At 41.4% G+C, this 23232-nt stretch overlaps 1 protein-coding gene across 1 annotated transcript; it reads right to left on the reverse strand.

Annotated features, from left to right (window-relative positions):
• Nucleotides 1-12809: 12809 nt before the first annotated feature.
• ctsl.1 (cathepsin L.1) lies at nucleotides 12810-22746 on the reverse strand. The gene is made up of 9 exons (XM_006631448.3): nucleotides 22640-22746; nucleotides 22415-22515; nucleotides 19869-20011; nucleotides 18994-19191; nucleotides 17783-17974; nucleotides 17188-17353; nucleotides 16323-16428; nucleotides 15476-15578; nucleotides 12810-14165 (listed from the first exon to the last, which is right to left on the reverse strand). Exons 2-8 carry the CDS (start codon nucleotides 22512-22514, stop codon nucleotides 15479-15481), a joined length of 1005 nt encoding a protein of 334 aa, XP_006631511.2. The 5' UTR covers nucleotide 22515; nucleotides 22640-22746; the 3' UTR covers nucleotides 12810-14165; nucleotides 15476-15478.
• Nucleotides 22747-23232: the final 486 nt, after the last annotated feature.

The raw sequence follows: 23232 nt of genomic DNA on the forward strand, positions 1-23232 counted from the left end.
ACTAACCCTAACCCTAGCTCAGGGTTTGGGTAGTTAGGGTTAGGGTTCAGATTTTCTTCAAAGCAACCTAACACTCATTTAAGCAAAAAATATAACTCAGGGCATCAAAATATTAGTCTGAAAAGACTTTGCAGCCTTGCCACACCAAGCAAAATGCATCAACTGTGGTACAATTTCATTTTTTGACAAGAATTTTGGTATTGGAAATTTTGGTGTCGAATCGTGCTCTCCATGAGCATGGTATCAGCGTAAAATAGGTTAAGATTCAGGAAAACCCAATAAATGTTACCTACACCTGTTAAAACGGCAGTACATTCAATGCCAAATGCAACAGATTGACACATTTAACCACTTACTTTCAATGCTTTGCTTTTCAGGGATTTGGACAACATTCCCATTTAGAGCAAAGCAGTACATAGACCCATATAGGCAAGAAAAAAAAAAGTGCAGAGAACATTAAAATAACACATTTCCTAAATTTTACTTCTGTCCTAAAACACAGCCATGCCATCAAACATCTTCTATGTTTTCTAATAACACTAACCCTAACCCTAGCTCAGGGTTTGGGTAGTTAGGGTTAGGGTTCAGATTTTCTTCAATGCAACCTAACACTCATTTAAGCAGAAAATATAACTCAAGGCATCAAAATATTAGTCTGAAAAGACGTTGCAGCCTTGCCACACCAAGCAAAATGCATCAACTGTGTTACAATTTCATTTTTTGACAAGAATTCTGGTATTGGAAAATTTGTGTCAAATCGTGCTCTCCATGAGAATGGTATCAGCGTAAAATAGGTTAAGAGTCAGGAAAACCCAATAAATGTTACCTACACCTGTTAAAACGGCAGTGCATTCAATGCCAAATGCAACAGATTGACACATTTAACCACTTTCTTTCAATGCTTTGCTTTTCAGGGATGTGGACAACATTCCCATTTAGGGCAAAGCAGTACATAGACCCATATAGGCAAGAAAAAAAAAGTTAACATTTTTTAATCTTGTTTAATAACAAGAGAACATTAAAATAACACGTTTCCTAAATTTCACTTCTGTCCTAAAACACAGCCATGCCATCAAACATCTTCTATGTTTTCTAATAACACTAACCCTAACCCTAGCTCAGGGTTTCGGTAGTTAGGGTTAGGGTTCAGATTTTCTTCAATGCAACCTAACACTCATTTAAGCAGAAAATATAACTCAGGGCATCAAAATATTAGTCTGAAAAGACGTTGCAGCCTTGCCACACCAAGCAAAATGCATCAACTGTGTTACAATTTCATTTTTTGACAAGAATTCTGGTATTGGAAAATTTGTGTCGAATCGTGCTCTCCATGAGAATGGTATAAGCGTAAAATAGGTTAAGAGTCAGGAAAACCCAATAAATGTTACCTACACCTGTTAAAACGGCAGTGCATTCAATGCCAAATGCAACAGATTGACACATTTAACCACTTTCTTTCAATCCTTTGCTTTTCACGGATATGGACAACATTCCCATTTAGAGCAAAGCAGTACATAGACCCATATAGACAAGAAAAAAAAAGTGCAGAGAACATTAAAATAACACGTTTCCTAAATTTCACTTCTGTCCTAAAACACAGCCATGCCATGAAACATCTTCTATGTTTTCTAATAACACTAACCCTAACCCTAGCTCAGGGTTTGGGTAGTTAGGGTTAGGGTTCAGATTTTCTTCAATGCAACCTAACACTCATTTAAGCAAAAAATATAACTCAGGGCATCAAAATATTAGTCTGAAAAGACTTTGCAGCCTTGCCACACCAAGCAAAATGCATTAACTGTGGTACAATTTCATTTTTTGACAAGAATTCTGGTATTGGAAAATTTGTGTCGAATCGTGCTCTCCATGAGAATGGTATCAGCGTAAAATAGGTTAAGAGTCAGGAAAACCCAATAAATGTTACCTACACCTGTTAAAACGGCAGTGCATTCAATGCCAAATGCAACAGATTGACACATTTAACCACTTTCTTTCAATGCTTTGCTTTTCAGTGATTTGGACAACATTCCCATTTAGAGCAAAGCAGTACGTAGACCCATATAGGCAAGAAAAAAAAAGTGCAGAGAACATTAAAATAACATGTTTCCTAAATTTTACTTCTGTCCTAAAACACAGCCATGCCATCAAACATCTTCTATGTTTTCTAATAACACTAACCCTAACCCTAGCTCAGGGTTTGGGTAGTTAGGGTTAGGGTTCAGATTTTCTTCAATGCAACCTAAGACTCATTTAAGCAGAAAATATAACTCAAAGCATCAAAATATTAGTCTGAAAAGACTTTGCAACCTTGCCACACCAAGCAAAATGCATCAACTGTGGTACAATTTCATTTTTTGACAAGAATTCTGGTATTGGAAATTTTGGTGTCGAATCGTGCTCTCCATGAGCATGGTATCAGTGTAAAATAGGTTAAGAGTCAGGAAAACCCAATAAATGTTACCTACACCTGTTAAAACGGCAGTGCATTCAATGCCAAATGCAACAGATTGACACATTTAACCACTTACTTTCAATGCTTTGCTTTTCAGGGATTTGGGCAACATTCCCATTTAGAGCAAAGCAGTACATAGACCCATATAGGCAGGAAAAAAAAAGTGCAGAAAACATTAAAATAACACGTTTCCTAAATTTCACTTCTGTCCTAAAACACAGCCATGCCATCAAACATCTTCTATGTTTTCTAATAACACTAACCCTAACCCTAGCTCAGGGTTTGGGTAGTTAGGGTTAGGGTTAAGATTTTCTTCAATGCAACCTAACACTCATTTAAGCAGAAAATATAACTCAGGGCATCAAAATATTAGTCTGAAAAGACGTTGCAGCCTTGCCACACCAAGCAAAATGCATCCATCAACTGTGTTACAATTTCATTTTTTGACAAGAATTCTGGTATTGGAAAATTTGTGTCGAATCGTGCTCTCCATGAGAATGGTATAAGCGTAAAATAGGTTAAGAGTCAGGAAAACCCAATAAATGTTACCTACACCTGTTAAAACGGCAGTGCATTCAATGCCAAATGCAACAGATTGACACATTTAACCACTTTCTTTCAATCCTTTGCTTTTCACGGATATGGACAACATTCCCATTTAGAGCAAAGCAGTACATAGACCCATATAGGCAAGAAAAAAAAAGTGCAGAGAACATTAAAATAACACGTTTCCTAAATTTCACTTCTGTCCTAAAACACAGCCATGCCATGAAACATCTTCTATGTTTTCTAATAACACTAACCCTAACCCTAGCTCAGGGTTTGGGTAGTTAGGGTTAGGGTTCAGATTTTCTTCAATGCAACCTAACACTCATTTAAGCAAAAAATATAACTCAGGGCATCAAAATATTAGTCTGAAAAGACTTTGCAGCCTTGCCACACCAAGCAAAATGCATTAACTGTGGTACAATTTCATTTTTTGACAAGAATTCTGGTATTGGAAAATTTGTGTCGAATCGTGCTCTCCATGAGAATGGTATCAGCGTAAAATAGGTTAAGAGTCAGGAAAACCCAATAAATGTTACCTACACCTGTTAAAACGGCAGTGCATTTAATGCCAAATGCAACAGATTGACACATTTAACCACTTTCTTTCAATGCTTTGCTTTTCAGTGATTTGGACAACATTCCCATTTAGAGCAAAGCAGTACGTAGACCCATATAGGCAAGAAAAAAAAAGTGCAGAGAACATTAAAATAACATGTTTCCTAAATTTTACTTCTGTCCTAAAACACAGCCATGCCATCAAACATCTTCTATGTTTTCTAATAACACTAACCCTAACCCTAGCTCAGGGTTTGGGTAGTTAGGGTTAGGGTTCAGATTTTCTTCAATGCAACCTAAGACTCATTTAAGCAGAAAATATAACTCAAAGCATCAAAATATTAGTCTGAAAAGACTTTGCAACCTTGCCACACCAAGCAAAATGCATCAACTGTGGTACAATTTCATTTTTTGACAAGAATTCTGGTATTGGAAATTTTGGTGTCGAATCGTGCTCTCCATGAGCATGGTATCAGTGTAAAATAGGTTAAGAGTCAGGAAAACCCAATAAATGTTACCTACACCTGTTAAAACGGCAGTGCATTCAATGCCAAATGCAACAGATTGACACATTTAACCACTTACTTTCAATGCTTTGCTTTTCAGGGATTTGGGCAACATTCCCATTTAGAGCAAAGCAGTACATAGACCCATATAGGCAGGAAAAAAAAAGTGCAGAAAACATTAAAATAACACGTTTCCTAAATTTCACTTCTGTCCTAAAACACAGCCATGCCATCAAACATCTTCTATGTTTTCTAATAACACTAACCCTAACCCTAGCTCAGGGTTTGGGTAGTTAGGGTTAGGGTTAAGATTTTCTTCAATGCAACCTAACACTCATTTAAGCAGAAAATATAACTCAGGGCATCAAAATATTAGTCTGAAAAGACTTTGCAGCCTTGCCACACCAAGCAAAATGCATCAACTGTGTTACAATTTCATTTTTTGACAAGAATTCTGGTATTGGAAAATTTGTGTCGAATCGTGCTCTCCATGAGAATGGTATCAGCGTAAAATAGGTTAAGAGTCAGGAAAACCCAATAAATGTTACCTACACCTGTTAAAACGGCAGTGCATTCAATGCCAAATGCAACAGATTGACACATTTAACCACTTTCTTTCAATGCTTTGCTTTTCAGGGATTTGGACAACATTCCCATTTAGAGCAAAGCAGTACGTAGACCCATATAGGCAAGAAAAAAAAGTGCAGAGAACATTAAAATAACACGTTTCCTAAATTTTACTTCTGTCCTAAAACACAGCCATGCCATCAAACATCTTCTATGTTTTCTAATAACACTAACCCTAACCCTAGCTCAGGGTTTGGGTAGTTAGGGTTAGGGTTCAGATTTTCTTCAATGCAACCTAACACTCATTTAAGCAGAAAATATAACTCAAAGCATCAAAATATTAGTCTGAAAAGACTTTGCAGCCTTGCCACACCAAGCAAAATGCATCAACTGTAGTACAATTTCATTTTTTGACAAGAATTTTGGTATTGGAAATTTTGGTGTCGAATCGTGCTCTCCATGAGCATGGTATCAGCGTAAAATAGGTTAAGAGTCAGGAAAACCCAATAAATGTTACCTACACCTGTTAATATGGCAGTGCATTCAATGCCAAATGCAACAGATTGACACATTTAACCACTTTCTTTCAATGCTTTGCTTTTCAGGGATTTGGACAACATTCCCATTTAGGGCAAAGCAGTATATAGACCCATATAGGCAAGAAAAAAAAAGTGCAGAGAACATTAAAATAACACGTTTCCTAAATTTCACTTCTGTCCTAAAACACAGCCATGCCATCAAACATCTTCTATGTTTTCTAATAACACTAATCCTAACCCAAGCTCAGGGTTTGGGTAGTTAGGGTTAGGGTTCAGATTTTCTTCAATGCAACCTAACACTCATTTAAGCAAAAATTATAACTCAGGGCATCAAAATATTAGTCTGAAAAGAGTTTGCAGCCTTGCCACACCAAGCAAAATGCATTAACTGTGGTACAATTTCATTTTTTGACAAGAATTCTGGTATTGGAAAATTTGTGTTGAATCGTGCTCTCCATGAGAATGGTATCAGCGTAAAATAGGTTAAGAGTCAGGAAAACCCAATAAATGTTACCTACACCTGTTAAAACGGCAGTGCATTCAATGCCAAATGCAACAAATTGACACATTTAACCACTTTCTTTCAATCCTTTGCTTTTCAGGGATGTGGACAACATTCCCATTTAGAGCAAAGCAGTACATAGACCCATATAGGCAAGAAAAAAAAAGTGCAGAGAACATTAAAATAACACGTTTCCTAAATTTCACTTCTGTCCTAAAACACAGCCATGCCATCAAACATCTTCTATGTTTTCTAATAACACTAACCCTAACCCTAGCTCAGGGTTTGGGTAGTTAGGGTTAGGGTTCAGATTTTCTTCAATGCAACCTAACACTCATTTAAGCAGAAAATATAACTCAGGGCATCAAAATATTAGTCTGAAAAGACTTTGCAGCCTTGGCACACCAAGCAAAATGCATCAACTGTGGTATAACTTCATTTTTTGACAAGATTTCTGGTATTGGAAATTTGTGTCGAATCATGTTCTCCTTGAGCATGGTATCAGCGTAAAATAGGTTAAGAGTCAGGAAAACCCAATAAATGTTACCTACACCTGTTAAAATGGCAGTGCATTCAATGCCAAATGCAACAGATTGACACATTTAACCACTTTCTTTCAATCCTTTGCTTTTCAGGGATGTGGACAACATTCCCATTTAGGGCAAAGCAGTACTTTCACGACCACCAGCCAGCTGAGATCAACACGTAAGCGAGCCAATCAGCACCAGCAGCGGATTACTACTAACAAGCGAGTTAACACACCTGCAATTGCTCTACCGTGCAGCACGCCGGGTTATTTATACCATTCTTACCTGATTCCCGTTGCTCGGTATTGAGTTCTCTACTTGTTGCTCAACCTAGCGTTCTTATCCCTCTTTTGCCTTCCTGGAATTCTGCCTGCACCTTTTGCCTTCGGGTTTCGGATCTCGTCTCGCCCCTTGGATTTTTTGCTATCATTGCCTGTTTTGGATTTGACCCTGTAGCTTTCTTTTCGACCCCGATTCTGTCTCACGTTTTGGATTGTTCGCCACCAGTGCCTTTACCGGATCTCGACCTACCTTCGCCTTCGGACTACGACTCAGCTCCTGGGTTTGTTCGGTACGTTTACTTACCTCCCTGCGACTCCTGCATCTGCATCGGATCCTTTTCACCTCTACAGAGCAGCGTTACAGAATACCGAGCCTGATTATGGATCCCGCACACGCACAGACCCTTCGTTCCCTTCTCCCGCAGCATTCCCAAACCACCGCAAAGCTTCAATCTTCTCTCCAACTGCTCACTAACCAGGTCGCCTGGCTTTTTTCTTCCCCTGTTTCGCCGGCTCCCGCACCGATTCCTGCAACGCCTTTTTTACAAACACCTGCTCCAACCCCTGCGGCCCCGCCCACCACTCCCTCAACTTTACCATTTGTACTCCCGGTGAAGTATGACGGCAATCCTGCAGGCTGCAGGGGTTTTATTGCCCAGTGCTCCCTGGCTTTTCAGCTGCAGCCTGAGCGTTTTTCTACTTCTCGGGAGAGGATCGGATTCGCACTTCCCTTGCTCACAGGCAAAGCATTGGATTGGGCTGCAGTATTGCTTGCTAGAGGTGATCAGCTGTTCTCTGACTTTCAGCTTTTTGCTGACCGTCTCCAGGCGCGTTTTTCTCAAAGCAACCCGGATTTGACTTGCCTTCGGCTTTCCTCTCTTCGCCAGGGCGACAGACCACTGCAAGATTATGTGGCTGAATTCCAAGCCCTCACCACGGAGTCTGCCTGGAACCCTGAAGCTTTGGTTTGCTTCTTCGTTAAGGGTCTCTCGGAGGATTTAAAGGACCACCTGGTGCTCATGTCTTTACCCACCTGGTCTCTAGAGGCGGCTATCGCTGCGGTAGTTGAATTTGACACTCGCATTCGGCTGCGGAGAGCGGAGAGACACCCAGGAAGCAGACCTGTGCGCCCCATGGGTCCTCCCCTCGTGGCACCCACCCTGCCACATGCACCCTTGTCCTTGGAGGAAAAGGAAAGGCGCTGTCAGGAGGGGCTGTGTCTGTACTGCTCTGCGTCAGGTCACCTGCTCGCTACTTGTCCTTTGAGACCCCCACATCCACCTCGAGCTCCCCCACTGCCTACTGTTAGTGTCAGTAGTGCTGTTTTTTCACAATCCTCTTCAGGGCCTTTATTCCCAGCTGAGATTTCCTGGATGGACACGCACCTTCCCCTTTCGGTTTTGGTGGATTCAGGGGCAGCTGGGAATTTTATGGATGCCTCTTTTGCTAAGAAGTGGGATATTCCTCTTGCTCCGCTTTCACCCCCTATCTGCATTCAAACGTTGGATGGGTCACCGATCGCTCCTGGACGTATTTCCTGGCAGACCATTCCCCTATCCCTTGCTGTTGGTGCCACTCATGTGGAGGACATTTCACTCCTTCTCCTGGACTCCCCTGCTTACCCTGTGATCCTGGGCCTTCCCTGGCTCAAAAAGCATGATCCCCACATCTCCTGGGCCAAGAATGAGATCATTGCCTGGAGCCATGCCTGTCGTGACAACTGTTGTTGTCCTCCACTCAAGGTTGCTGCGGCAGTAAACCTCTTGGAAGAACTCTCTATTATTCCCCCCCCCCCCCCCCCCCTCCAATATGCACATTTGAAGCAAGCCTTTGACAAACCGAAAGCTCTGTCGCTCCCCCCTCACTTATGACTGTGCCAGGAGCAAGACTCCGCGCTCTAGGAAGGCTGGCCTCCTTCACCCCCTTCCAATCCCACACCGCCCTTGGTCCCACATAGCTGTTGACTTCATTACGGACCTTCCTAACAGTCAGGGTTATACGGTAATCATGGTGGTCTCCGATCGTTTTTCCAAAGCAGCCCATTTTGTCCCCCTCCCAGCATTGCCCACAGCACAGGAAATGGCATCTTTGTTTGTACAACAGGTCTTTAGGATACATGGTTTGCCTGATGACGTTGTCTTGGACAGGGGACCTCAATTTATCTCAGCCTTTTGGAAGGCTTTCTGTCAAACTCTAGGGACTCATGTATCTTTGACTTCTGACCATTGGCCTCAGGATGATAACCAGGTGGAAAGGACCAATCAAACCCTCCTGACCTTTTTGAGAGCCTTCACCTCCAGCTCACAGGATGATTGGTCATTATTACTTCCCTGGGCAGAATATGCCCACAATTCTCTTACCTCCTCCTCCACAGGTCCCTCTCCCTTCCTTTGTTCTTTTATCAGCCCACTCTCATCCCTGTCACACCTCCACTCACGGAAGTGCCGTCCGTGCAACAATATATTGCCAAACTGAGAAGGACCTGGAAAATGGCGAGGACAGCTCTTATTAAGTCAACCCAGCACCACGCCAAATTCGCCAACCGACACCGCAGACCAGCCCCTCGTTTTCGGAAAGGACAGTTTGTTTGGTTATCTACATGGAACCTACCTATACATCAGTCTTCCAAAAAGCTTGGGCCTAGATATATCGGTCCCTTCCGGATTCTTTCCCGGATCACCCCGGTTACCTTCCGCCTTGCTCTCCCCCCTACCCTCAGAATCCACCCCTCATTTCATTGCTCTACCGTGCGGCACGCCGGGTTATTTATACCATTCTTACCTGATTCCCGTTGCTCGGTATTGAGTTCTCTACTTGTTGCTCAGCCTAGCGTTCTTACCCCTCTTTTGCCTTCCTGGAATTCTGCCTGCACCTTTTGCCTTCGGACTTCGGATCTCGTCTCGCCCCTTGGATTGTTTGCTATCATTGCCTGTTTTGGATTTGACCCTGTAGCTCTCTTTTCGACCCCGATTCTGTCTCACGTTTTGGATTGTTCGGCACCAGTGCCTTTACCAGATCTCGACCTACCTTCGCCTTCGGACTACGACTTAGCTCCTGGATTTGCTCGGTACGTTTACTTACCTCCCTGCGACTCCTGCATCTGCATCGGATCCTTTTCACCTCTACAGAGCAGCGTTACAAGTACATATACACATATACTGTAGGCAAGAAAAAAAAAAGTGCAGAGAACATTAAAATAACACGTTTCCTAAATTTCACTTCTGTCCTAGAACACAGCCATGCCATCAAACATCTTCTATGTTTTCTAATAACACTAACCCTAACCCTAGCTCAGGGTTTGGGTAGTTAGGGTTAGGGTTCAGATTTTCTTCAAAGCAACCTAACACTCATTTAAGCAGAAAATATAACTCAGGGCATCAAAATATTAGTCTGAAAAGACTTTGCAGCCTTGCCACACCAAGCAAAATGCATCAACTGTGGTACAATTTCATTTTTTGACAAGATTTCTGGTATTGGAAAATTTGTGTCGAATCATGTTCTTCTTGAGCATGGTATCAGTGTAAAATAGGTTAAGAGTCAGGAAAACCCAATAAATGTTACCTACAGTATGATCTCCCTGGCTGTGATGAGGATGTCTCACCAATGGATCATTGCTATCCTGGTTGAATTAATCCAAATTCTAATAATCAGAATTTACTTCTACTTCCCAGTTCAGTATTGTAGTGTTCTAAACCACCAGTATGACAACCCAGAACCATCCTTTTGTCCTCCCTTCTCCTAGAAAAAGAAGCACGGATATCCATTCAGTAATTCTACCTCCTGCATTGCAAGTCAATACTATGTTCTACAACACCCCTGTTAACAATTAAAGGTCATAAGTCTTTGTAATCATTTAACCTGGGTTTGGCTCTTTGTTTTCCACCCTGCTGACATTATCTGTAAAATAAAAGGTAGGCTTTATCATTATTTTACTTTTGCACAGAGATAAATTATGTCTGCAGGTGTTGCTATCCTTACAGGTCACATGAACTGGAAAATCTTCTGCAAGTTTTGCTTGATCACTTCCTTGATTCCTGTTCCACTACTTTGGGTTAATGACAGCGAAGGGTGATGAACTGCTGACATATGTCAAACTGCACATCTGTCTTCTATAGGTTAGGAGGGGAAGAAAGTGAAAAGGAGCATACAGGGTGTAAAGGTCATTATTATGTCCCAAGGTGTGCTGTACTAGACAAGAGCAATGATCTCAAACACAGTTGTGTCATCTTTGTCCACCACAGTATACATTTATGCATACAGTATCTTTCCAGTATCCTCTTCTTGAGCACACCTCAACCAAACCAATTGTCAATGCAGTCTGCACTCAGTTCACTTATTTATGAGGTTCTGACTATAATACCTCAAACCTTTGGAGAGGCTGAAGACCATCAAGCTTAAAGGGTTGAAGACAGACACGGTCTTACTCATCATGTCAGTAACTCAAACGTGGTTTAATGTTGGAGAAAGTCTGTTTTTCCTGATATTATTTTATAATATACTGCAGGGAAATTTACTCCATTTCCTTCCTTCATTTTTTGACCTGCATCCTTTTTAAAAAGCATTGCATCTGTGAAGACTGTCATGACTGCTGTATATGATTTGATCTAACAAAAGCAAATGTGAAAAACCTTCTCCTGCTCAGCCTGCACAGCAGGTGAGCTTCAGTAAGCTATAAGTCATGCCACATGCATGCTTCACAAATCTGTACAACATACTTCAGAGAACACAGAACATGTTTTTTGTCAACCATGGTCAAACAAGCATTACGGCTTTCCCACTTCATTTTATTGTGTTAAAAAATTAATTCTCAGCCTTATACACTCTATTTGCCTTCCTCTTTCCTTCTTTTTTCTTTCTGCTTCATCTAACTGTATGTCATTAAGTGGATTTCATTTATTCCCAAAGAGCAGGGTAAGTTTCCGCAGGATTATCCACAACCCAGCACATCCCAGAGTCATATCATACATGGGACAGAGAGGAAAACAAAACCCCATCTCACTGGTTTCATAAGCAATAGCATGGGCAACCCTGCACAGTCACAGGGGTGAGAAAACAAGGCTGCTTAAGACAACAGAGGCGGAAAATATCTGGAAAGACAGGATATGGTAAAGATACACCAGTATTAAGGTGATATTTAGGCTAACACAGGAGTTCAGGGTTTCTTTGATCACTTTACATCATGTCATGCTGGCATCTCTGTATTTGTTCCTGTGTTTAGCTTGTGCTCTGCCTGTTCCTGTCTTTGTTAACTGTGTGTCTCTCGGCTTCGATCCTGGTTTTGAACTTGGACTGGACTTGTGCCCAGCTACAGTGTCTCCCATGCTATGTTCCTTGCCTGTGGTGGATATTTAGACCCTGGACTGTGTTTGCCTGCACTACCCGCTGGTTCCCTAGCCAGCCACAGCACCACTGCACCGGTGTGTGTGGCTACTGGCTCACAAGTGAGCAAGCACCCAGTTCCTTGATCCTGGTGTGCACGTCCTCTGGTCTCAAGAAAGCACAGCTCTGAGCAGTCCCTGTGTGCAGTTTGCAGATTCCCCAACTCAGCCAGCTTTTCCTCCAGCACGTAGGTTTTAAACACTCCTGGACCGTGCTCCAAGTCCCACCTCAGTAGTGCAACATTACACATCGTAATGTAGGTAACAGATCAGCACTGTGGCGCAGTGGTTAGCATTGCTTCTTCGCAGCACTGGGGCCCTAGGTTCAATTCATGAGGTACGATCTGCACAGTTTTAGTATTTTTCTGTGTGTTCACATGAGTTTCCTCCAGTTTCCTCCCCATTCCACAAAGATATACTGGTAGGTGAATCTGTTTCTGGGAAAACTGGCCCTGTTGTGAGTGTTTACATGTCTGTGTGTGCCCTGCGATGAACTGGTGTCGTAGCCAGGGTTTATTCCACCTTGCACCTGTTGCTTGCTAGATAAGGCTTCAGCTCCCCCCAAAACTGAGAAAGATGTAAGCAATGGCACTATTCCTCCTCTCCTTAAAAGTATAGCTATCAGCAACTGAAACATTAACATTCGCGATATTTACTGCTTTATACTTATAGTTGAACTTGAGATAGGGGGAATTGGCTCTAGGTCATTTGTTCCTGTTTTGTAAGAGCTCTTCTTGTGAAGAAGCAGTGTTTATTTAGCACTTTCTGTAGCCATAAGATGTAAGGTGGGACAGAAATGCTGAAACAAAATATCCATTGAACTATATTGAAAGAACAGTGCTTAATGATGGGTTGAAGTCACACCTGGGGTGGCTGGACACGTGGCTCCCGATCTCTCAGAAGAATCTCTGAATTAACAGAACTCGATATAGGCAGCACTCACACAACAAAGCTCAGAAATGCACATTTAATTGTAATATACAGTTATTTTTACCCAGAATTACAATCATATGATAGAAAAATATTTAACATTCATTGTAGCTGTTCTTAATCAAGATTTGGCATGATGGCACACATTAAAAACTAAGTGACAAAAAAGAAACCCAACAGTACAGAGGTATTCATCCTCTGACAGTACTTCGAAATCTGTAAGAAAAATCAAAAAACACCCTTGCTTGCTTTTAACGTCTTAAGACTATTACAACTTGTTTACAACTTTAGTGCTAGTAGTGTCCCCTGAGGAATAAAGACATTTTGATTCTGCACCAGTACTTGGTTCTCTATAAGGAAATATAAAATAATAGAAGTTATAAATCATTCATTTGAACTCTCATAGTCTTGGCACCATTCAACTTACAGCACACTTCTGAAAGCCATTAACTGTGTCCTTAATTCTATTTTATTTTTTATATACTGTATAATATAAAATGATATATAATTTTTTTAAAGTAATCAATCCTTGTTTTAACAAGTTTGATTCGTCATTGCACTGTAAATCTCCTCAGCTGTTCTATAAGTGAAGTTGCTCTTGTTTTGCTATTATTTTCACATTTTGAATGTGTCTGTTCTCATGCTTAAATCTGTTTTGACTATTTAAAGTGCAGCGCTTGGCCACTATTATCAAGAACCAAGTCTCACGACCAGCTTGTCATTGAAAATAAGAATTTGTTCTCAAACAACTTACCTTGCTAAAAAAAGGTTAAATTAAATTAATCAGAGACCAGCATGTCACCTACATTAATGGAAGTTCTGGGCACATAAAGTTAGAATAATCACAATGCCATTTCTACCTATTAAAACATTAAAGTGTTTCTTTTTAAGTGTTTCTTTCATTCTATTTACCTGTCGCTTTTTTACTTTACTCCTTTTTAAAATTGTTGCCTGTGCTCAGACACAGCTGTTAAAAGGTGTTTTGTTGTTAACATTACAATGTGCCGCTGTTAAAAATAGTGCATCATTTCAATGTTAGAGTTAACCTGGGCCTCTACCATTTAGAATTGAACTCAAGAGTCAACATGTACTATAAAAATGTCTTTTTGTTAGCAATTATATCCAAATACAGAAACAAGCAAAACAGCAGGCTGGTTTTGATACCTTGTGAAATATGTAAATCTCAGATCAAAAGGAGTTTTCTCATGTAGGTTTCACAAATGACTTTCAGAAAGCACAGATGTTGAGAAGATGTTCAACCAATTTTAAAAGTTTTGAAAATACAAGCTACATTTAATAAACACAGTGAGGTATTATTGCACATTCATTCTGTGATTTACTTTTCCCTTTGTTCCTGTGGAAAAACTGTTGCTCTGGACCTGAAAAACAGAAAGGATTTTTACTGTTAATTTTTAATTCTTTAACATGGGGTTAAAACGCCCTGTCAATGTCCAGCAGTTCAATTATAGGGTGAAAAAACACTTACTGTGACTGTTTTCACAAATACGGATTAGATTTAGATTGTTTTTTTACAGAGATGAGTTTAATTAGATAAAAAACAAAACAAAAAAGCCTTTTACCCTCAAATAATCTTCTTTATGCGTCACCTTTATGCTTTGCTGAAGGTTTCCATGCTTGTATTACACTTTACTTTCGGTCTTAATATCACTGCTTTTTTTGCTTGTGGAACAAGTCTCCCAGAAATGTGAAACTGTCGCGCAAGCTTCTTTCAATGTAGCGTGGTAGACAACGGCATTTTGAAAAAATGGATTTGACAGCAACCAATAGCACAATTCCACCACTGAACTCCATTTCTCAGCACTTTTCTTAACACGTTTAGCAAATGCAGAGTTGTTCTAGTGCACAACATATCTCCATTGTTGCACAATAAAATGGCAACTCGCATAAAGGCACATGCCCCGAGCACTTAAATCAGAAACACTCTGCATGGCTGATACCTTGTTAGATCGAAATTCTAAGTTAATTAAGGCAGGTGTATGCAGGAATGTACATTTGACCTTAATGCTGTCACCCTTCATAACTCCACCTTTATACAATACCATCTCTCAGAATAGTTTGGCAAAGATGTAGAATTGTTACTTTGTAAAATACACCATCCTTGCTTTAAATGCCTATCCAATATGTGATGTACATTATACAGCAGGAGGATTAACAGAATGAAGAAATGTAATAGGCATGTTAAAATCATAAATGTTATTGGCGGAGTCAACTCCAAGAACTATGTCAGGACCAGCAGTAAAACTGTGACCAAAGGATACAGAGGAAACTAAGAGTGAATGCATTTAAGACCACAAAATTAGGCAGCATTTCCTTACACAAAGAGTTGTGGAAGGCTGGAACAAACTGCCCTGCTATGCTGTTGAAGGGGACTTCCTGGGATTCTCCAAAAATGGAGGGATAGGACCCAAATGAATAAGATGACTGCTTTCAGTTACCTGGCATATGTCTATATTTAGTAGCACACTGAATCATAATTAAAACTAAAGCCCAGATTCAGACCCCAGAACAGCTGCACTATTCTGCACTTGTAACTGCACTTCTGATGATTAATATTGCAATAGTTAGTAGCTTGCATTAGCCTCCCCTACGCCCTGATGGGTTGTGGCTATATAATGGGAATGATAAGTAGTGTGATAGCCATCAGAGAAACTCAGAGAGTGACACTGACCTTCTAGACTAGAGGATAGCTGGCTGCTGTAGCAATCCCACACTGGTTGTTCTTGTTTCTGCTCATCCTGATGTAGCCGCCATCTCCCCAAGAGAGACCCCAGCTGGAAACACAAACCCATTGGCCCATTGGTCAGACTCTTCCTGCTTTCCTCAACAGGTCTATACTCACCAATCCTGCAGAGTCCTGGTCCTGTAGAGCCAGTGTCTGCTGGGTTTTTTTAGGTCTCTTGGAAGAGCTGGCACAAGCTGTAAAGCTGGTCCCTTTAAGCCCATAATGAGATGATTACGGTCGTTATGAGCCCAGCTGGTCTGAAAACATTTAGATATACTGTACCAATCTGATGACTGGGGATCTCTGGTCTAAACCCAAGCATGGTATACAGGTGCACACAGTAGAAACAGTAGTTCTTTAGCAGGCTCAACAACATCTCATGCATGCAGTCATCATAATTGTGATACTGCAGTTTTCTACCAACTTGCAGTGTTGCAGTGTGCCCTCTGTTTGATGAAATTATTCTAAATTGAGACTCGTGAAACTGCCTATGCATTATCCACAAATTATGTAAAGTAAATGATTAAATTAATCAAATCCAACTTCAGATTGCATTGTTTTGGCATGCTTAGATGTCAAAGGCAGGTGGCAGTTTATCTTAATCTAAAAACATGATTGTGAAGTACGTCTTTAAAACTCTTTTAATAGCTTAAAATGAGCAGAAAGGAAGAAATAAATGATCTCACAAAGGTCCCGCCACAGGAAAAAGTTTTATTTAAGAGAAAATGTAACATGTGATGTATTCTAAAGCACCAGCTGGCTTTCCAGAAAGACCAGATGCGTTCAGACTCACCTGTTCTTTACCAGCCAGTAGTCCATACCATTAGAAGAGCCATACCCCACAGCCAGGACACCGTGGTCCAGGTCAGAGCTGCTGCACTCTGGCTCATTGTAGATACCTGCAGTGGAGACAGTATACACGATCTATACATGTTTCCCTACATGTCTGACAGAGCTCAGCCAGGGCGGTAACCCTCTGTTAAGATTTATATGCAGTGGGAGGAAGAGTCAGAGTAACCTCTAACAACATCTTCTCCCTCTTGTCAAAGCCCCTGGGGATCCCTAGAGACAAGGAAGATTTTTATCCCAATTGAAGCATTATGTACTGTTTAATTAAATCTTACAGAGTTAACCTGAGTTCGGAACGAATAGAAGTATTATTTAGTTCATGTAGGTAGCTGCGTCATGCCATGCTGGAAAAGGAAGAAAGGAAACAACATTTCGGCTGTGGAGCCTTTTCGGGTGTCTCTTTTCAACATGGAATAAACCTTTACTTGTTCCTTTGAAGTATTTTTTATTTCAATCTACCTTCCTATTTAAATAGATAGTCCTTGTTAAGAATGGTGTCTGGGAAAGTGATCCTCTCATTTATTGAAAATAATAAACTGAACGCATAGGCTACCTTACTGGGCATTAAGAATAAAATCAGTAACACAACTTGGGACTCTGAGCTCCAGATTGTAGCACGTTTGACTTGCATGATACATTATGTTTTAGCAAGCTAAGCTCGCAGAACCCCTTAAAGTTACGAACTGTGTTTTCCACATGAGCGCTGGAGTTGTGTTTGTGCTGAGGGCTCAGGACAGGTCAGGCTGCAGTGATGGCGAGGATGAGCTACTAATGATTAAAGAATCAGTAATTCATTACGGATACAACACCTGACTCGTAGAGCTGGAAGGAAACATGTCCTGCATCAATGGCCACAGACACGGGCCCCACAGTGGCCACAGCCTCCTGCAGGGCGCTCTCGTCTGCGCTGGTAATGTCAGAATACCCAGAGCAGGTGGCTCCCACGCTGCTCGGCTTGTATCGGCATAGTCCATCCTATAAAGAGACATTGGGAAGTTCAGTTCCATGGGGGACTGAGCAAGAGGTCCCCAGATCGTCAAATTCACACTCAGAGACGTTTTAAATGGTGGCCAGCATCTCAGGACTCTCTCACATTGACCCTGAGTCTTAGTAGTTCCCCTGAAGTGGAAAAACAGTCCGAATGAAGTCAAATAGAAGCTTAAGAAGGAAGCAAATGAGCACAATAGCTAACGAAAGTAACACAAAGGCTATTTGGCTTTATTTTCCTTCTGTTTCTTATTCCTGGGGCAAAAATGGAAATCACAAGATCGGCAAAAGCCAGCTCTGAGCGCAGCGAGAGCGAAAGGAATCTTGTGAAGAGCAGCGCTGTGCAGGATGCGTCGAGGTATTTTTGTTTTTAAAAAAGACACCTTGTCATCGGCACTCAAGAGCTCAGGGGCTCACCACGGCCTCGTAGGGGTAGGATTCCTCAGTGTCGATGCCTCCGTTATCAATGACGTACTGGAAGGCCTGGTCCATCAGGCCTCCTCCACAGCCGTAGTTCCCATAGTCCGTAGAGCAGTCGACCAGCTGTTGCTCGCTCAGAGACACCAGCTTCCCAGTCTTTCTGAAGTTCTGCCCTTCCAGAGACCCTGTCTGTGGACAACACACACACACATAGGTTTAAAAGTGGATGGAGCTAAGGAGGGATTAAGAACATATGAAAGGCTACAAACAGGAAGAGGCCATTCAGCTCTTATAGCCTGTTTGGTAATTAGTAGCTGATTGATACAAGGAGTTTTTTTTTTAAAAAGACAGGGTATCGACTTTAAGCTCATGGCTGGGCAGCTTGTTCCACACTCCCACAACCCTTTGGGTAAACACGTTCCTGCTGATAAAATCACAATGATCTGCACTATAGAATTATGTACTGAATTAAAGAGGCATTCTCCTTTAGAATTTTACCACAATACGTTTTCACATTATTTCCTTTATCACTGTGGTTAACATCTCTTTGTCTCTTTTGTGGTTAACGTCTCTCTGGATGAGTAGTGTTGGGCAGTACTGTGGGGCTGTAGAGGGCCGCTCTTTCACGTACCTAGGAAATTAAGACTAGGGAAGCTAGAAAGTTGAAACATCTTTACAGAAGAGACAGTTCAGAAGTAAACTTCTCACCAATGTAATCGTCTGTGTGTTTTCAAAGACCACTCAAGAGCTGGGTTAAAGAGGTTCTTGGCTGAGCAAAGTAACATTTGATGGACGTTTTCACTTTTTCTTCACCGCTATATTTTTTTACAATTTCCCCACTTCTGTGTCTCAAAGTGCCATTGCGTCATCTCCCGGCTTTAAGCCTCGCGTGAGCACCAGAGGGAGGAAGACACTGCCAGGCTATCCACCTCTTCTTCAGTGAATGAGACAGGTGCAGCTCTCACCAGTAAAACTGCAGGTTTAGGAGATGCAGTTATAGAGCATGGCAGGGATAACCTGATCTGCTCTATTGCACCTAATCCTGGAGCTGGAGCACCTGGACAACCCTAATCACCCCCTACTTACTGAAAACAGCGACATCTACAATTATACTGCCCAGCCTGCTCTCCGTTAGGAGGCCTGAAGTCCTTGATGTGCTTGGAAGGCACCTGAGGCTATTAATGTTCCTCAAGCTCTTATCTTCTTACCGTGCTGAAGGCCCAGCATGAGCCACAGTCCTTCTGGTCCTTGACCTCTGTGACGTATCCCTTTGCTGTCCAGTCAACGCTGTCGGGCAGATTGGCGCCCCCTGCCTGCCGCAGGTAGGTGGAGCCGTGCCTGGCCTTGGTGGTGTTGAAGCGGCCCAGGCAGCCCCGGAACGCCACGCGCCTGTACTCCTCGTTGTCCTGCGGGGGGCGACAGAGAGAGACCCCTTAGGTCTGAGCATTGCGTCGATGTCACATTTCATTGCACTGTGATCACATGTGCTCCAGTTTTCTCCCATTTTATACAGACACTGGCAAGTTAATAGGTTCCTTGTCCCTGTGTGTGTGCTTTGAGAGGGACTGCTTTCTCCTCGAACAGGCTGCGGGCTGTCATGACTCTAACCAGGAAGTGGCTTTTTTGTGACAATAGATGGATGGAAGTTGCACCATTCTATACATGTAAAACAAATCTTTATATTGTAAATCTCCAGTAATGTAAGAAAAACATGACAATTGCCTTTTCTGACCCCATTTGTGGCAGTCTAATCTTTTCCGAGACAGCACTGCAGGAGGTGCCACGGAGTTGTAATGCACTTTAAAAAGCACTGTGGGCTGACTGCTTGAGATTCTCTGCATTATTTCCCACCATCTCCATCCTTATGGATGTGGCAGTGTATATAAGTATATGACTTGTTTTTGTAACACCGTCGTAACAGAAAGGCACATTCCATGATGTGCGCTGTCAGGAAATTGGCCGGGCAAAGATCATGCCCATGGGTGTCTGGAGGAGGTAGTAAGATCTGCAGTCTTGCTCCCTCTCCGCTGCAGTGCCATGAGGCCTGGTAACTAACTGTGGATGTTTTAAAAGGGAGTCTTACCATATCTGCAAAGAAGGTCATCCCCAGCCTGTAGGACTTGATGCCCTGGTCTGCCAGCATGTTGTGCACGATAGCCTGCTTGCGGTTGGACAGCCAGGTCCCTTTACGCCGGGCCTCCTCCGCATGGGAGCTGTAGGACTTCCCTGAAAACGGAAATGGGTGCATCACAGGCCGAGGAAAGACATTACTGCAACTCCTGCAGAAAGCAAGACAATCAAACCTCTTTTGCTGAAGCAAAATCAAGAAGCTTCTCAGTATCTCAGAGCCCAGAAACACGCCACACTGCCTTCTCCTAGCTAGCAGTGACATTCGTGTTGCATCTGCACCGACTTCCCAGTCAAAAACACATTCTGACCTACAGTCTCAGACACAGAGGCTTTGTAAAGAATCACATTCATCTGATTATTTATTGTCCCATCAAGACACTCACACACAGGTCAATGGATAATGAGAGCGTTACAGTGTTTTTGTATACCAACTAATAGTTCTTCCTAATTGCCAAACGTTAATACATTTTTTTGCGATTTTTGTCTATGGATCCTGTTTTCAAATTCATTTTTAAAACCCTGTTTTATTACGCATGCTTGTCAGTAAGAGACGGTTCTGAAGTATGTACTTGCCCTCACGCTTAACGGTTTTGATTTATCAGAACACCTGATAAGCAACACTGTTCACCAGCATGAATAGTTAGCTGGGCATTCCAGATTCTCACTTGATTAGAATAATAGACAGGCGAGGATGACTTTATCTCACATCTCTGTCAGCTACCTTAGCCTGTGTCACAGATCAAACAAGTAACACTGATGTCAAGTGAACTTTGCATTAAAGTTCCATTTTTTTAGGTGGTTTCCTGTATTGCTGAGCCTGGTGTTCTGTTTACTCAATCTGTTACTATCTGTTGTTGACACAGTTTCCAAAATACTTCAGACTTTTTTACTAACCTAATTATGCAGTCTTGCATGAATTTTCTAATTCTGACGCAAAGCTTATGTACAGTATTTATAAACATACTCTAAAAAATGTATCTATCTATGGGAATGCTAGGGGAAATAAGGTTTGTGCCAAAAGCCTGTTTGCGGACTTCTGAATCCTGCAGGCAATTAACACATCCAATACAACCCCTCCATCTCCCTTCTTTAATTTCCTGGAGCAGGAAGACTGCATGGGACTGGAGTCAATGATCTAAGCAGTTTGTGCGAGGACTGGCCTTGAATGATGTTTACAGTCCAGCTGGGCTCTTAACATCAATCATCTCCTTTTTGGCTTAGTAAGCCCAATTTAACATCTTCTCCTATGACTTCAGGTACATTACCTTAAAAAAAAACAGAAAAGCTTCAGACATGGCAGCCCTTCAAGATAAGAACTGGGGACCCCTGTTTTAGCTGGTTCCAATATTTGACATGTTTAGAAATTTTCCTATACGGAGGGTGAAAAAAAGTCTAAAACTAAAAAAAAACATGAGAGGGACAATAACTGCAAATGTGACAGTGAGTCTGTTCAAAGAAAAACATATTCAAGGACTTTGTACAGAAATAATAAACCATGCAACTGACTTCCTGACATCAAGCCCAGGCTTTGAGACATGCAAAGGAGCTGTTACCAGAACTCAGCAAAGAGAAGCCCTGTTAATTCCCGTTTCTGATTAGGAAGAAACTGAAAGCGGAATTGTGTGTCTTTCTTCACTGCACTTGTTCACTCAGAACAGATGCTAAGAAAGCAAACAAACGGCATGTGTGGTGAAAATGTTCCTGGAATATCCACTAATATTCGTTGCTTTCAGGCTGCATACATAAAATATATTTTTGTATATAATTTCTGTACAAACTCACAACTACTGAAACAAGTAAAAGAAAGCTGAATTACAAGTTTGTTTTTTAGTAGAGGAATGACAAAACGCGCAAAACAGAAACAGCTCGTTACTTTGAACTTCCTCAGATTGTTAAAATCAGCAAAAACAGACTTAAGTTTCTTTTAACAAATTGCAGGATTCTGTACGTTCACGTCAAATTATAATAATAAAAAATGAAATTCGACATTCGTGCATTTCTGAGGAATTAGATATATTTTGTTCTTAATGGCCTCCTTTACATGCAGTAAGCGTCTAAACAGAAGAAAAACACTACCATCCGTAAGATAACATTTAAAAATACCTTTAAAAAAATGAATGAAACATGTTTCTGACATTTCGTTCTTTGGTTGCTTTTGGTTTCTTTCAAAACATTTGGGCTACGGAATGCAAGTTTTCTCCAAAATATTCGTTTAAAAGCAAAAACAATTACAATAAAACCAATGACAATAAAATGACAAAAACTGAAGCACTGGTCTCTCAAATGCAGTTTGGTGCAGTTACACTGTAAAAAGAGCCCCTTTAGGTTTTCCCTGTAACATTACAAATGTATTTAAAGATACTAGTCTTCGCTGAGTGATAGAAAAAAATAAGTTTGAAACCTTTGCATCGCAGGCCTTGCTGAGAATGATAGAAATGACCTTTTGTACTCCTACACTGTACACATACACATGTAGTACAGCGGAATGTGGCTTCTTACCGTACTTAAGTTTCCACGCGTGAAACTCGAGATCTTCTAGGGACAGGCTGGCCGAGTAGACCACGGTCACCACAGCAGCGGCTACAATGAAGAGTTTCATCCTAATGGAATGATACAGAAGGAAAAACTGAAGAAAAGATCTGACTGGATTCTGTCTCTTGCCAAAGTGACACAGAAAGCAGCGCTCGACTGACACGGAAAGTAATGTAATCTGCTGCGCCTTACCTGCCTGAGCTCTGGCGTGACTCTCGCACAGCTAAGAAACCTTCACCGCCTCTTTCAGTGGAGTAAGGAAGCTGTTAGAGCGGGGGCATTTATAGCGCGTTCCACTTAGTCAGCTGCTTGTCATGAAAAATAATAGAATAACAAACTCAGCTTATGACCCACAAAAAAAAAAACTCACGGGGAAATGACGTGAGCATGGACAGGTTTGTGCAGATTCTTTAAGAAAAAATGCAGCTCTAAATACATTAAATCCTGTTTGCCACATTTTGGGTTACACCTGGATCACGGGTTGTTGAAAACAAAGGCTTTTTTTTCTATTTCTATAAAGTTCGATGAAGAATGAACCATTTAAGAATTCCCTGCATCTTCTGAACAACTAGGGATTCATAATGCGGAAAATTGGTTGCTATATAAGGATACATAAGGATAGACATAAGGATTGAAAATGTGACGTTTTGCTGTGCTTAACTTATAGAAAGGTAAAAAAAATAAAATAAAAAAAACTTTAGCATTCTACAGGTTTTTATAAATGATTTAGATTATGGCGATGGGCTAACTTTTATGAGACAAAAGTCAAAATGTGTTTGAAAGTA

This window comes from Lepisosteus oculatus, chromosome 11 (assembly GCF_040954835.1).
Source record: "Lepisosteus oculatus isolate fLepOcu1 chromosome 11, fLepOcu1.hap2, whole genome shotgun sequence".
Classification (NCBI taxonomy): Eukaryota; Metazoa; Chordata; class Actinopteri; order Semionotiformes; family Lepisosteidae; genus Lepisosteus; species Lepisosteus oculatus.